The sequence below is a fragment of the Diadema setosum genome, chromosome 2, assembly GCF_964275005.1.
Source record: "Diadema setosum chromosome 2, eeDiaSeto1, whole genome shotgun sequence".
NCBI classification, from domain to species: domain Eukaryota; kingdom Metazoa; phylum Echinodermata; class Echinoidea; order Diadematoida; family Diadematidae; genus Diadema; species Diadema setosum.
In genome coordinates, this window is record NC_092686.1 from 15406234 (window position 1) to 15422608 (window position 16375).

At 36.6% G+C, this 16375-nt stretch overlaps 1 protein-coding gene across 2 annotated transcripts; it reads left to right on the forward strand.

Annotated features, from left to right (window-relative positions):
* The first annotated feature begins 176 nt into the window (after positions 1-176).
* On the forward strand, positions 177-14165 carry LOC140240159 (protein FAM50A-B-like). 2 transcript variants are annotated; one of them, XM_072319965.1, is made up of 13 exons: positions 177-325; positions 2914-3001; positions 3635-3722; positions 4503-4636; positions 6129-6205; positions 7184-7250; positions 7984-8045; positions 8436-8512; positions 9481-9535; positions 10221-10269; positions 10488-10558; positions 11417-11527; positions 12557-14165. In XM_072319965.1, exons 1-13 carry the CDS (start codon positions 215-217, stop codon positions 12563-12565), a joined length of 999 nt encoding a protein of 332 aa, XP_072176066.1. In that variant the 5' UTR covers positions 177-214; the 3' UTR covers positions 12566-14165. The 2 variants fall into 2 exon arrangements, with proteins under 2 accessions (XP_072176066.1, XP_072176074.1); XM_072319973.1 differs by lacking the exons at positions 10221-10269; positions 12557-14165.
* The last annotated feature ends 2210 nt before the right edge of the window (positions 14166-16375 follow it).

A 16375-nucleotide genomic window follows, 5' to 3' on the forward strand; every position in this document is an offset into this window, starting at 1 on the left:
GCTTTCTGGGCAGTATGTTTTTATAAATTTAGCGTCTATAATATAGAGTATAGAGAGTACATCGACGTATCATTTTTTATGAAATTTAAGGTAAACAGACGTAAAAGAATTTTCTGTGTTAAATTTGACATCAATAAAACACAAAACAAAACAATCATTGTGACCTCAAGGGACCACTTTTGCTTACCGTCAGCTTACGGTACACACTTGCAAGATGGCTGAATACAAGGGAGCTGCGAGCGAAGCCGGCAGAGTTCGCCAGCTTTTGATGAAACGAGAAAAACAGAGAGAGGAATTGGAACGTCTGAAGCAGAAGATTGAACAGGTAAGAACGGAATTCTAGAATACCAAATCTAAAGTTTGATTATTCATTCAGTTGCAGCCAATAGTAAATGAGGCTCGATGGATGGCCATTTCATTACAACTTAATAAAAAAAACTGACTGATTGAACAGCATGCATTGAACGAACAGTGAACTGTTTTTGTTTGGCTAGTGTTTTATAAATACACACACACAGTTTTCATATGTTGAGGTGTTGCATGTTGAGTGTTATTAATGTTTTGTGTTTTGAATAGCTGACAAATAAGGGGCGCCGTTTGAGTCCCGTTGTAAGTGGAGATAATTTGCTGGTTAGCAAGTTTTTATTTGATTTTTGTGTCAGTGTGACACGGCGACAGGACCCACAAATAATTATGTCGCCATGTTGTAGGATGGGGGGTTGGGTGTCCGGACACTTAAGACTCTCACGTACTGACTTGATTATTCTACTTTGAATACGCATTTACGCACAGCTCCTCACTGACAAACAACTGTTTATGAAGGCGTGTCATTGTCAAACCAGACACACATTTACAGTAGGCGTCCGGTCCCACAACCTGTCCGGACACCCAATGACTGGGTATACGTAGCCCGACCAGGTCCAGATGTCGTGTTTTGCATGGTGTCCCCGTGCGCCAGCACGCGACACTTGTGTACAGCGACAGCTGACAGGGCTGTGTATAGTTATGCTGTATGGTTGAGGGGTCTAGATATCGCGCACGAAAATTTGAAATGCTCTTATAATAGAAGTTATTCCATAATCGTACCTGAAATTTCTCAATGAATATCACGAAAATGCAGAAAAATCACCTCCCAGAATCTCCTGATGATACGATGACGGAGTATTGCGCTGTCGCCGTTTGTATGTCGGACCTTTTTTTATGCGTTCAATTTCTCGGGGTATGTAAAGATCGCGCAGCTGCCCTCTGTAGTTTCATGCGTGAAAGTGTCTGCCCCTCTGCGGCTGTAACGTGCTCCGGCTTTCGTAGAATATTTTTTCACTTGATATTAAATTTGTCCCTGTTTAGCAACAGCAGTTTTACCTAACTTGTGTATATTATTGTTATTATTATTATATGTGTTATTATTATTATTATTATTATTATTGTTATTATTACTATTATTATTGTTATTATCATTATTATCATTATTACTATTATCACCGCACCACCATCATCATAATCATCATCATTATCATTTTCATTATTATTATTATCACTTCCATCACCATCATCATTTTATCATTCTTATTATCATTATTTTTATCATTGATATTTTCATAATCGTTAATGATTTTCATTTATAAAGTTTTCTTACAATATTTCTAATCACTTTAACCAATAATATACACGTAATATAAAATGGAAAAAAAGTAAAATATGAACATATATTTTGTGTGTGTGTGTGTTTGTGTGTGTGCTTACCCATTCGTCACCCTCTCAAAAAAAAAAAAAAAAAAAAAAATCGTCACCCATTTGTCACACTCTCATCTAATTTGTTTTCTTCAGTATCATTATGGCCCTCCCCTGTCACAAATATATCACAAGTTAGCGCAAGAAATCACAAGCAAATTCATATTGAAATCACACTTCAACTTCGATAGACTGAAATATTTATTCCTTTGTAATATTATAATCGTTGTGTTAAAATTTGGCTTAAAACAACATTTATTAACAGTATTTCAGCGTAGCTGGCAGCATACATTGTTCTTGTGTATGATGACGTCACGTGGTAAACGATCGATGGAACAAATTACGAATTCTATCGACTACGAACGAGACAAGCGAGACGACACGTCTAGGCTACAACATCCTTAGAACAGATTTTAAGGGAAGGTAGGTTTGTACAAGGTAAAAAATTGGAAATTTAGTGGAAAATTTGTTAGAAATCAAAATTTCTTACCTGCTTCCTTCTCATGTTGAGCGGTAAGTCAGGTATGTTTATTCCATGGCCGTATCGGCAAATTCTGCGCTTAGTCCTACGCGTAATATCGCTTGCTATACGCAGTTACGCTATGCGCGATCATTAGGTCCCTGCGCGAGACCTAGTACCCTTACTATACTAAGTAAGAGTGAGACTAGACTACCGTACTGTAATTAAAACAAGGAATGTTCGCGTGAATTTCGCGAATGCCAAGATTCGCGAAATTAAAATGCATGCAAAAGCTTGTCTACACCATCACCATATGCATTAAATTGCCAGTGAATGTGAAAATTTCATGCCGCGAATAGACTTTATATCATGTTTTACAGTGTTGACTCAATCAAGAGTGAATTCTCGTATGAGTGACAAAATAAAGCTGAGACAAAGGCATGTCAAATCTATTGCGCACATTCTTCGCATAACATATGATGTCTTTAAACAATCAAACAAACTCAAATAACTACTTTTTTTCTCTTTTTTTTTAAAGCTAGATACTTTACCAAATCACTGGTTTTCTCACTAAACAGTTTTGTTGTTTTTTGCCAGTTTGAAAAACTAATTTCACTGTTAGTGTTATGCAATCTGGCAATGCTAATACACCGGCCAGTACATCTGTATTCCAGTAGAGTGAAGAAGCATTTGGTTTCTTGTTCCTTTCACTTCTCACACAGGACAATGTCAGCAGGGTCGCTACAATCAGTGCGAAATTTTCAGCTCATTATGATGCAGTGGAGCAGCAACTCAAGAGCAGCACCATTGGTAAAGAGCTCATCATTTGTAGAATAATCTTGTGTTGTAGCAAAGTTGAAAGTAGACATGAACCTGCTCAGTGGTGGATCCAGGCGGGGGTGCCCCCTGAAGTATTTGTTAAAATGAAATAAAATGAAAAAAAAAATGGGGAGGGGTGTGTGCGCCCCCTCTTTATTTTTGTAAAGGCGCCCACCCCCCGTTATGGAATTCCTACATGTAGATCCGCCCCTGCTGCTGACTGTAAATCCTTCCAGGATCTGAATAGACACAAGACCCAGTGCCCAGTAGGCAGTAGCCACTGAGATAAATGATGGAGACATGATGGAACAGTACAAATCCTGATACATGAAGAATCTAATTCAATTAGGATATCACCTGACCATCCAACTCTTTATAAAAGGAAACTAATTGTTCGCCCTAATTGATGCATTTAAATTCATTAAAAAAGAAATAGTCATATCAAAAGTATCACAGTAATAATGACATGCAGCAAGTGGACACAGGTTTACATACTGCTATATTAGAGGTAGAGCTGCCTGTTTTAGCAAGACCAATGCATACAATGTAAGCTGTGTTCTGTAGTCTCCATTGAAATGAGGGGTTATTTGTTTTATACATTGCATTTATTTTGTGCTTCCATAGGTCTTGTTACCCTTGACCAGATGAGGTCAAAGCGAGATAACTTGCTGAAGGAGCGCGAGAAAGAGCTCGCCCAGTCGAGCAAGTCATCGTAAGTCGTGCGCTGCACTAGGGCAGAACTGCATAATTTTGTTGAAAAACCCTTGACCAATGTAGAGCCTTTTGATGAGAATGGAACAAACAAAGTTTAGTTCTGATGAAATGAAAAATTGTATTCCATCCCAGAAATGGTTGATTTCTATTTTTAAAATGATGCATATTTGTCTCTCACTTTGCTTTCCTAATTTCCCTTTCCTGTTACCTGGGTTCCTACTTGCCTATTCATTTTGCCAATCCAAAAGTTCTTCATTATTTTGTGGTGATATATATATATATATATATATATATATATATATATATATATATATATATATATATTGATCGTATAGACAGTAAGTGTTATATGTAAAGAGAATAAATGACATTTAGAAGTACCTATGCATGTATGTACAGCAAGTGAGTAGTGATACAACTTTATTACTAAACTTTTGTCATTAATTGTTGACAGGTAAACAACTAAGATAGTTGCTGTACTTTGTTTGTTTTTTGTTTGTTTAAGCTATGAAAGACTTGGTTCTCATTCTACCTATGCCTCTTCCTTGTAATAGTAGCGAGCTTTAGATCTGCGACGCAAACACTAAGATGATGCTAATTAGGCAAGAAATTGTGTTCTGCACATGTGGAGACAGGTGTTTCCATTGTCCAACTCATGAGGCTGCATTGTCTTAGCATTCATGTTGTAGATTAAGAGCTCGCTATTCCTGATTAATTGTGTAGAGAAATGCTGGCCAGATTCACCACTACCAGGTCTATGTTCTTTATACATTTGTAGGTCGGACAAGTCTGGTAAGAGAAGAAAGAAGCACAAGAATGCCGGCACGCTGTCTTTCAATATGGACGAAGATGAGGAGGAGGGAGAAGAAAACGAAGAAAAGGAGGAGAATGGATTTGTTGATGATGATGAAGGTTAGCAGTTGAAGTTAATATGTGACCCGCTACAACAAAAGGATCCAAAAGTCGGGGGAGGACAATTTTCTGAAAATGACACGACATTATTCCCTTACTCGTCTACTTTAATTTCACATATAACACAACTCATTAAAGTACTTGGTTGCGGAGATATCATTATTTTATGAGCGCATGTCAAGTGGTTGAGGAAATCAGAGTTTCGAAAAAAACGCCTTGAAAATTTTCCTTCTGACCCTAACATGATCAAGGGGAGGCGAGACAGTTTTCACCGCTTGACAATAGAAGGTATGCTCCTAGCGACCTCCGCGATGTTCATTCAAGCTTACCACTAGCGTTCTACGCACAACCAATCAGTAATAAGGATACCACGCACTGACCAATAAGATTACTCCCTCGTTGCTAGGGGCGGAGTCTAGTTGCGGCACTAAATCCAAATCTCCGGACACGTTTCTGTTACGTTGAAAGACGGAAAATCATGGCCCGGAAAAACGTTAATTTCTTGCCTTTCGTATGATCATTTAGCTTCGAAATTTCGGCAGATGATAGACAAAACATTAGAATACAAAATTGTGCCAAAAACAGAAATCCGATTAATTTGACCAATTTTGATGATGTTACTTCAAACTCGATTTTCTCTGCTCAGCCGTCAGCGACTTTAGGATCCTTTGGTTGTAGCGGGTCACATATGTTGTTCCTTCTCCAGGTCAGTCATTGATCACTGATCAAGACACAGATTGAAAGTTGTTGATTCATTCTTACCACAGCTGTTTATTGTTTTCTTCATACAAATTCAGAACTACAAACTAAGGTATTACCCTAAGAATATCATTTCTGCAGGTAGGAATCCTCAACATGAATGTATCATGCCATAAGGTGTTCAGATTGTCTGACAAAATACCACCTTTTGAACTGATGAATTGCCGCCTAATCATACTTCACTTTGGCTTTCTTTTATCCTTAAAAAGCCCCTCATATTCCAAGACTATAGCATGAGCAACAGCAGACAACACCACATATTGTCTTCACTTTGTGGTTTCACAATCTATACATTTTACAATGGCGTACCAGTTCATAATCAGGTACTCCTGTTTCCGTGGTACTTGTAGGATCTGAAAGAAAAAAAAAAAATCCTGTCCATGAAAGAGAAGTGTTCACCTCTCAATCAGGTGCTCTGGTTACTTAATAGCAATGATCTAATCAGGCTGGTCCTCTGTAAGTAGACGAGATGATATAGAACTGATTTCTAGTTTGTGTCATAGTAATTCTTGGGTCATTAGATACATTTGCTATTCAAGTGTATTTCCACTCTTCTATGTTCCTTGTTTATATTTACACAGAGTGCAGCTCATTTCTATGCGTCTCCCTCTGTCGATTTAGATTACATGATCTTCTGAGATTCATGCCCATATTCTATGTAATTTAACTGAGAAAGATTACTTGAAAACGAGCTGTAATGATATACCATGCGGCTGTTTTTTCATTCCTTCAGATGTGCCAAAGAAGAAGAAGAGGATCGGCAAGAATCCAGATGTAGACACAAGTTTCCTGCCTGACAGAGATAGAGAGGTAAAAAAAAATTTGTCACATATTTGTAGCCTCATGTTATAATCTGCAGAAGAAATGAAAGATAAGTCTAGAGAGCTCTCTTTTGTCTCCATCAGACTCTGAAATGTCTGCATTTCCCTCTTGTGACTTGTATCGAGTATAAAGCTATGAGCAGTGCAGCACACATGGTCATTGAAAGGCATATTTAGCATTGAAGAAAACTTAATGCATGAAATTGCCTATCAGATTTTGAGTCAAACTTTACTTAGTCATGAAATGATAGAAGATACATGTATGTTTTTTTTTTTTCTTTTTTTTTTTTTTGGGGGGGGGGGTTTCCTTCCTATTTTTAGTCATTATCCACCCTATTAAAAATCCATATATACTTTTTTCTTCACATTTAAAAATTGTCTTTTATACAAATATTACCATTTAGAACATTTAGAATCATTTGTGCTAACTGCGCAATTTACTTAAAGGGACAAAAGTCTGTTTTTGTTTGACAGGGATCATGATGTTTTGCAATGAGAACTGCTCTCTGTAAACTCAAAAGAATATGAATATCAACCAGATGTACTGGCATACCTATCTTTGCATTCTCTAATTTCCCCCAAAATGCTACAAAATTGTCTTTTAAATGACATTTTAGTTTCATGTTGACAAGCCATCTGTCTTCAAGACCAGTGAAGAGTTGGAACACTTATGCTGTTGTCTATTTAGATATCTACTCGAATCTTACCGTTTTTAGAATGAGTGCAAGAATTGATTTGTGTTGTAATCTCATTATGGTGTGCAATAACTTTGTGTTTAAAATTCTGCATTTTGTTCTTCTAGGCTGGTCAATTATGAATTGATTGACTGGCTGACCATTTGGATTTCATTTATAGAGTATACTCGGGCAGGTGTCTATGGGAAATGTGTGTTGTAGCAAAATCAAACCATCCTCAACGGGCTAAGCTTCTACAAGACTTTGATCACTGTGGCTCTGTTTCTTCACAGGAAGAAGAGAGTAAGATGAGAGAAGCTCTGAGGCAAGAATGGAGAGAAAAGCAAGAGAAAATCAAGAGTAAGCCTATTCTTCAAGTTTATTGATTGCTTCCTAAGAATTGTAAGTTAATAATGTTAATGATGATTACAGTTTTATGATAATTGTGAGTCATCTTCACATAGAAAAGAGCATTTTGTACGCTGCTTATTTTAGCATTATAAGCCTGCTGCAATATAAAAGATAGTGTAGAATTGGAAGTTTTGTTACCTTCGCCAATGGGTTTATGTCTTTGCTGGCATTGGCTTGTTTGTCTCTTTGCAAAATAGTTCAAAAAGTTGCGAATGGGATTTGGATGAAATCCAGTTACAAGTTGATAATGGCACAAGGAATAGACAATGAAATTTCGGTAATGATCCAGATCACCGTCTTGATTCAGGAATTTGAAAAAAAAAAAAAAATTGAAGGATTCTATATCATTTTGAAATACATGTAGGGCTATTTTCACTATGTAATATATTAGTATGCTTTCAGAGGTTTGCACTCTCCAAGTGCTTTTCTATTCTAAGAATCAGTGTGTGTGTGGTGTTTTTCTTTTACCATTCTTACATGCAATCAGCTATAACCTTACATCAACTTCAGTTGAAGTTTTGCATTTTGTTGCAGTATTGGTGCAGTTCGAGGTTCTGTAACTTATGGATTTTAAAATGGCATCATGAAGACACCAAGCTTTTAGAAGAAAGATGTGACAGGCAATCAACTGTATTAGAGTGACCTAGTGTCATTTCAAACTGCTGTGTTTTCCCTTCCACAGATGAAGAGATTGACATCACATACAGCTACTGGGATGGATCTGGGCACAGGAAAAATGTGAAGGTGAGTTTGAAAACAGAGTCATCTCTTCTCCTTTAAAACAGAATTAGTGCAGGTCACATTTCTTTAAAGGAGTTTATTGCAGTATGTATCAGCTGGAAGCACTTTCAGTGGTTAGATCCTACAACAACTAAATATTCCTGGGACTGTCTCATGAAGTCATCACACAAAAGTCTCTACATAAATCTCAGAATGGCCAAAGTCGCTCATATGTAGCTATATGAGACTTTAAAATCCATTTCTTGAAGTCTCATAAGTGTGTCTTATGAGCGAAAAGTCTCTCGTAAGACTTTCATGAAACTTACCCCTGGTGTGCAAATTGCCTCCCATGTGCTGCACTGAAATGAGAAACATATGAGAATGATGTGAAGTTTTATTTTGTTTTTGTTGTAGATGAAGAAAGGTGATACAATTCAACGCTTCCTTCAAAGGTGCCTTGAGGGTCTCAAGAAAGATTTCCATGAACTCAAGTGAGTGAACATACTTCATCTTACCACTGATTTCTTTTTGCACAAATTTGAAATGGGGATTTTGTATGATGGAACTTCAGTGCCTCACAGAGAACTAACATTCAATTTGTTTCTTCAGAGATAGTCATTTTTATATGTCCTTTAACTATAGTTTTAGAAGAAATTGACAAAAGTTAGCCCATTTTAGACTCAAAGAATATTTGAGATGATTCACAGGGTACCATATGTGTTATTCAATGCATGTTCCATCTGAGCGTTTATGCATTGTAAAGCTGTATGCTTTTTCTGGGTCAGCTTTACCAGGGCTTGACACTAACTCTTTTCCCTGGTGGCTCATTTGTACTATTAAAATCTGTAAATTTGACATTCTGGTTGCCTGAAATAAAAGGGAACAGAAGAATTCATTCTAAAACATACATATAGTTGCCAGATCAGGCCACCAAAAGATAAGCTTTTTGGAAATTTGGTGGCCGGACATCAATTTCTAGTGGCCGTGAGTCTCCAGCTACCACCAGTTTCCAGCCCTGGTTATACTTTATATTACTAAACTGAGTAGTTTTGCTCTTAGATCACATGAAAAGGTGTTTTTATGTTGGGCGAGGGACTCCAAGGATTGCTGAGTCATTAATTATGTTCATTGTGTGATTGCGGGAAAGAAGAAAGTGACGAGTGATGAATGCCATCATGATTATGGTCAACATTGCCGTACTTCCAGTTCAGAAAGTGCCTATTAAAACTCTTGTCTTTATGAACCAGAGAGAAACAGCAATTCATGAAGTGCTACCATTGTTATGAATTTAGAATTCCCCCATTCTGTGGATGAAATCTTATCATTTCAAATCAAAGCAGATATCAAACTAATTGCTTACTAATAAAAATGGTATATTTTTTCTTTATGCAGATGTCCCTCTATTATTCCGTATTTTTCTCACTCTAATCATTCATCCATGTCAATGTCTTGTTTGCAGAGCTGTGAGTGTTGAACAGATGATGTACATCAAAGAAGATCTCATCATACCTCATGTAAGAGACTGATTATAAACAACAATAACATGTAATTGGTTGGTCAATTTTGTAAATAATTTGTCATCTCTGATCAAATCTATAACCTTGGAAAACACTCAGTGAGAGATGAATGGAAAGCACTTTTGTTGAAAATATACATATTCTTTATTTTTCTTTGCATTCCTTGGTAAAGGAAGTCGTTGACTTTTCTGGAGGATTGATTTAAGCTGGGTTTTGACATGCAACAATCAGTTTTACTGTAAAAGTGGATATTTTTTAAGCTATGCCCAGTACGATGTTAGATGTTCAGTAAGATGTTCATGTTAGTGTTTCAGATTTGTGCAAAATGCCTGTCAAAGATTACTTTGTATTAAACATGCCAGTGATAGTGACAAGATATTCAGATGGTGTGGCACAGCCTGTGTCATCTAAATATCAATGAAGCCAGAAGTAATGTTGGTGTAGGGTACATTTTTTTTTTTTTTTTTTTTTTTTTTTTTGTAGTTCAGTATACATGAGTATGGGCTGCAGATTGAAAAATGTGAGTAAATACTAACTGTGGTTGTAATTTCTTTGAATGTGCAACATTAGCTTTCAAAGGATGATGATGTGATACCGTAATGATTATACTACATCTGGTTGACATTTTTCATGTGCATGCTGATTTCTTTTTATCTTTTGTATCTTTTGTATCTATATGTAGCACTATAGTTTCTATGACTTCATTGTCACAAAGGCGAGAGGAAAAAGTGGTAAGTAAATAATGTGTAATGTACACCAATTAAAGATCTGTGGCTGTATCTTACGTCAGGATGATTAGTATGAGCTTTTTTTTTTGGAAACATCTAGTTTACAGAACATTCACTTAGTTCTGGTGGCTTTATAGCATCTTTTATCTTGGTGTTCATAAGAAAGATAAATGAGTTGACTCACTGTGTCTTTTTTTTTTTCTTCTTTTTCTTAAATTCAGGTCCTCTATTCAGCTTTGATGTGCACGACGACATTCGGATGATCAATGATGCTACTGTGGAGAAAGATGAGGTAATCCAAATCCATGTGATGAGATTTAGTTAAAGACAATCTGAACGTACACTTGTACATTATAAGCAGAGGTTCAGAGAGAGAAAGAACGGGAGAGAAAAAAAAAAAAGGTTGATGTTGAATGAAATGGTTATGAGTCCGTCTTGAAATTTAACATGTATGATTGAGGATATTTTATGCGTTCATGAGCCATACCAAATTCTTTTTAGTAAATATTGATAAAAAATGCCACTTCCTGTATTCTCTGTAGTAAGTCACAGTAATAAAAAAGAAGAATAGATTGATATCAGAATATATTCTTTACAAATTTAGCTGTTTGAGATCTCTAGTAAATTAGTATGAACAAGAATACTGGTCTGAGGCATTTTACCTATCATTTTATGCAACATAATCCTATATGGATCCTTAGAAATCTATGAAATGTTATTATCTACAGTGGGGAGGTGCCAGAAGCGGATCTAGAGGGGGGGTTGGGGGGTTTCAACCCCCCCCCCCCCCCCAAAAAAAAAAAAAAATCCGGGGACCATTTTCTTTTATCTTTTTATCTAATCTTTTTTTTTTTTTTTAACTTGTAATTTTATTTTTTTCTATTTATGGCAATGACCTCTATACAAAAATAGTGGTGTTTTAGATGCAAGAAAACGCCATTTTCACACACAGATTTTCAAAAATTCTCCCCCCCCCCCCCCCCCCCCCCCCCGCTCGCTCCGCTCGCTCGGGCTCGGTCGCTCCGTTCCCTCGCATACCGCCCCCAACCCCCTCCTTCATAAAAAGCTAGATCCGCCCCTGCGTGCCCACAGGCATTTGATCTCATGGAATACTTGATACAGTGTGTGCACAATGTGCTTTCTATTTCAGTCCCATGCAGGTAAAGTTGTGTTGCGGAGCTGGTACGAGCGCAACAAGCACATCTTTCCTGCCAGTCGATGGGAGCCCTATGATCCAGAGAAGAAGTGGGACAAGTATACGGTAAGTTAGTTCATCTTCAAATCCATTTCTGTGAGCTGATTGACCACTCTGAAACTTTGCAATACGAGAAATAAACAAATTAAAGAGCCATCACCAACACACTTTACAATTTCTGGTTTTAATTCGTGTGAGACAATACCTTCTTTTCACATCTTCTGAACAGAAGGATCTCAAGTCGTGGATTCTCATAAAAGATAATTTACCAGTTCTGTGCAAGTTTTTTTTTTTTTCTGCTTTATATTTGTACTACAGAAAGCTATGACATCATGATTGCTCATGTAAACTTTCTTGACAGCAGCGTCACTGCATTTAAGTGATAAGGGGAAACCCTATTAAAATGAGGTACCACTTTTAACAAATTGAATCTGGCGGTCTCGATCCTTCGGTGGTCTCGATCCTCCATTACTTTATTTCACTAGTCTCTCTTTTAGCACATTTACAATGTACAATCAGTAGTCAGGGCAGCGTTGTTATAGTGGGATTTCCATACATTTATGGTATGTCCATGCGCTATTAAATGTAGATGAGGCCAATTTCAGAATATTGGACTATACTCATGTAATGTGTAGTTTAGTGTATTATGTGATAAAAGTGAGAGATGTGAACAAAGATGTTATTAGAAATTGTTATAAAAATCAGTGCCTTGCAAATTATACATTTCCTTGATGTCATGGCACAGGCGACTCCCATTATAAAGAAGTCCTCAGGACCAGCAATTTTCTTTCGTTATATCAAATTTCATTATAGCCGGACAGCAAAGTACATAAAGATATAGAGATGATAATTTGGGACTTGAATTTTTTCTTTGTTGTAACGAGAATTTCATCATAAACATGTTTATTATAACAGGAAAACACTGTATCTCATGATATGTCGTTGCAATGTGAATGTAAATGCTCGCATTGTGTAATGATTGTGTAACGACTTACAGGAGCTCTATTAAAATTTTCATTGCAAAAACCAGAAGCAGAAGTGGCCAAAGCGCGGAACTTGAATGTTTCTTGTTATTTTTCATACTTTTTATTGCAGATCAAATAATGTGCCTGAGAGGAAGGAACTTGATGAATCCGATGTGCACTCAATTCTTCATATTGCATCCCTCCGGTCAGCATCACTTTTTGAACCTCAAGTGTGAATGGGAGGAGACACATCAGACAGTTCCTGTTTCACATTTACACTGTACTTCAGTTGAGTTTCATTGGATAGAACTCTGATGTGACAATATATTGCAATAACAAACTTTTTCTCTATAATGTCATTGTTCCTGTCACCCTGATGTAAACGAATTTCAGTTTAACAAATACATTTCTTCATTTTTCATTGTTTGATGTAAAAGATGTCTGATGTGTTGGATTTTGGTCCTGAATTTTGTCATTTCTTTGTGTTTCATTGCTTTTGATCCCCTGGTATAACAGATCTCAATATAACAAACACATACAGTGTATCCTCATCCCAAAGAGTTTGATTTAAAACATGAGTCTGCTGTATTGGATGGGGGAGGGGGGGGGGGGACTAAAATTGCAGAGGATCACAACAGTTATACTCACACAGGATGCATTTTGTATTGATTTTCCTGTTGGAAATATGTTATATGACAATATGTAATTTACTTCTGCATGCAGTTACAGGGTAGCTATATTTCATTTGAAGAAGAATCAAGAAGCTGCAAAATGATTTAGAAAATGATTCTTGTTTCAAACGATTGCATTGTATCGGTCATTGCTGGAAGATGAACCATGGTGATGCTCACTGCATTTTGGTTGCTCTCTGTAGATTACATATGATAGTACACCGTATATCATTTATCATTTTTCTCCCCCCCCCCCCCCCCATACAGTGTGATATCTAGACTGTTTCACACAAAACCTGTAGCAGCAAAAACTAGTTACTATATGTATGACTTCAGTTTTCTAATTACAGTATGTAAAATGCGAATGTGGTACATGTTTTCCTTTCCTGCTACTGATTGTTAGCAAGGATGCCAGTAATTGGGATTTGCCATCATTACAATATAGCACACAACTGCTGATTCAGTTTGAGAGTGAGTTTAAAAGCTCACAAAGAGTAAGATTTACTGTGATATAATAAGACATATGGCAATAAGCTTACATCTCTTGGAGGAGTACATCATATACTGCACTAATCTGGAGCATGTCATGTCTGAAATATAACATGCACATACGTGTAGATGTACATGTACGTTATGTTTAAAAATAGCAATTTCCAAATGTGTTCTTTTGTACTCTACCACAATTGACCTGATATCGTAAGATTGTCCTGTACGTTCGGATCACATTGCATAGAAGGAAAACAAAATCAAACCCAATTCCATGAGGTTCTAGATGTGCATTATATACAACTGTCATGGAAGTTGAATATGGATTCCATCCACAGGTGGGATATTTTTGGAATTCCAAGCAAGATTAGTAGTTCGATCAGCATGAGATGTCACTCATTCATAATAATGCAAAATAACTGCATTGTATGAATGGTGTTGTTCTTTTTGTCTGTGACATTGTATCAAATCTATGTAAATACATGTACACATGTACAAATGTATAAATCTGTCAGTAGACATTTCCAAATATACAGGAGTATGTTTGCGCAAACATAATAAATAAATGACTTTTCAGACAGATGTGATGCTAAGTCTTGTTTTTCTTTTTTTCTGTCAACGAGTATAGTACAGGGTGCACATGTTGGATGTACAAAAATGAGTTTAGAGATGAATTTTGTAGAGGGTCATCCTTTTCACACTTCAGGGGGTCTTGAATGGGATATACTGTACATGTACATGTACATGTAGTTTATTGTCAGTGTTACTTGATAACGATACAGTGGAATTACAGTAACTCATATCTCAAACACACATGGCAATACATGCTATGTGAAGATTGCTTCACATAACATGTATTGCCATAGAGATTTCATATTGAAGGCCTCCGAAAGTAAATCTATCGTAGCCAGAAGTCGATCCACAACGAATGCACAGTGTATCATTACCAAATTACTCTTCCTGTCATGCAAAATTTGTCTATTTGGTCACTACAAGCGAGACAAGATTCATACGGTGATTCTTCAAATATGATTTTCCCAAATAGATTTGATATTATAGTAATTAGTACTTGTACATTGTATCATGTAGAATACAGGGTTGGCTTTAAATATAATGCTGATGATGGACATCTCAAAATAATTCCACCTGGGCTGAAATCTCATTTTGCAACTTTGACGGAAGGGGGAATGCTACCCAAAAATATAGTGTACGTGGATTGAGTAAATCCAGCAATATTAGTAGAACACACATGCAAAGTTTGAGGAAAATAGCACCATTAATTCATGAAGCGTTTTGTCCAACAACTTTGTCGCACAAATTTGTTGGACAAAATGAGATGCAAGGATTTCTGTAGGTTACAACATGTCAGAAGAAATATCTTACAAAACAATATTTTTTCTGAATTTTTGAAGTTGCAGTGTTGCCATATACAATGTACACTGTATAAAGAAAATGTTAAGAGAATTTAACATTTTTAAGTTTTATTTGCACTTGACTTGCCTCTTACCCTAATATTATGTCAACAACATTTCAAGGGAATTTATCGTACTTTTCATCATAAAAGAAAGAAAAGAAAAAGGTGCAAGTCTTGGCACTTAAGTGTACCTTCATGTTGGGAAACTTGTACAAATAAATTTTACATATTTTATGATGTTATTTTACAATAAGACAGTTTGGGGTTCCAGTTTGTGCATGAGCAGAAGAGATCATTTATACCAACAGGGCATGTTGGTTCAGGGAGGTGCTAGAGAAGGAGAGACAACTACTGCTCTCCTTTGAAGTCATGCGCAGCACCGCCGAGAAGTTATGCGTTCAACTACAGGTGTTGCCCATGTGCTTTGACAAAAGAGAGCATCAATAATCGGGACTAGCGCTCTCACATCTAGAAATGCCCCGACTGCAATTCGCTCTCTCTCTTTCAATGTGATGGCAACAATGAATTTGTGTACCGTGAATTGGAGCAGCGAATCAAAATGCAGTGTAAGACTGACAATTTTAACAGCAAATAGTTTAAAAGCACGCTGGAACACGCTTTAGTGGAGTACTTTATTTGAAAAATCAAAATATACCAGATTAACAGATAGAAAACTAATATGCGGAAATGTGTGCATTATAGAAGTTTTTAAGAGGGCCTAAGTTTCATTTCATTCCGATTTGCGCATTATGAAGAAACTAGAAATACATGTTTATAATATTGAATTCTTTCCTAAACTATTGTAAATCAATTCGAATATTTCATTTAAAATTTTACGGTGAAATAAAACTTGTAATTCAACGAAAGAAGAAATGCGTTCTTTGTCTCCGAACTTCGTCTTGCAACTAGAGCGGTGCCGAGCATGACTTCAAAGCGTAGTGGAATGCTAGACATCCCATTGTAACGTCTTGAACCAAAACATGTGTTTCCACTCCATCTCTGTAACACCTCCCTGGTCATGGTTTTTGAATTCACTTGGATAAGTATCTGAGATGTACTGATTATTCAAATAAATAATCCTTATGAATGGTGCTTGCCAGCACATCCACCTGACAGCATGAGTGGTATTTGGCGGCGGCACAACAACAACAACAACAACAACAACAACAACAACAACAACAACAACAACAACAACAACAACAACAACAACAACAACAACAACAACAACAACAACAACAACAACAACAACAACAACAACAACAACAACAACAACAACAACAACAACAACAACAACAACAACAACAACAACAACAACAACAACAACAACAACAACAACAACAACAACAACAACAACAACAACAACAACAACAACAACAAC

What these genes read in the sequence shown, in the direction of transcription:
- LOC140240159 (XM_072319965.1), top strand. Translation starts at nt 215, where the DNA reads ATGGCTGAATACAAGGGAGCTGCGAGCGAAGCCGGCAGAGTTCGCCAG. An exon ending in ATTTGTTGATGATGATGAAG is followed by an intron (nt 4,637 to 6,128) that starts GTTAGCAGTTGA and finishes TCATTCCTTCAG; the next exon opens with ATGTGCCAAAGAAGAAGAAG. An exon ending in GGCACAGGAAAAATGTGAAG is followed by an intron (nt 8,046 to 8,435) that starts GTGAGTTTGAAA and finishes TTTTTGTTGTAG; the next exon opens with ATGAAGAAAGGTGATACAAT.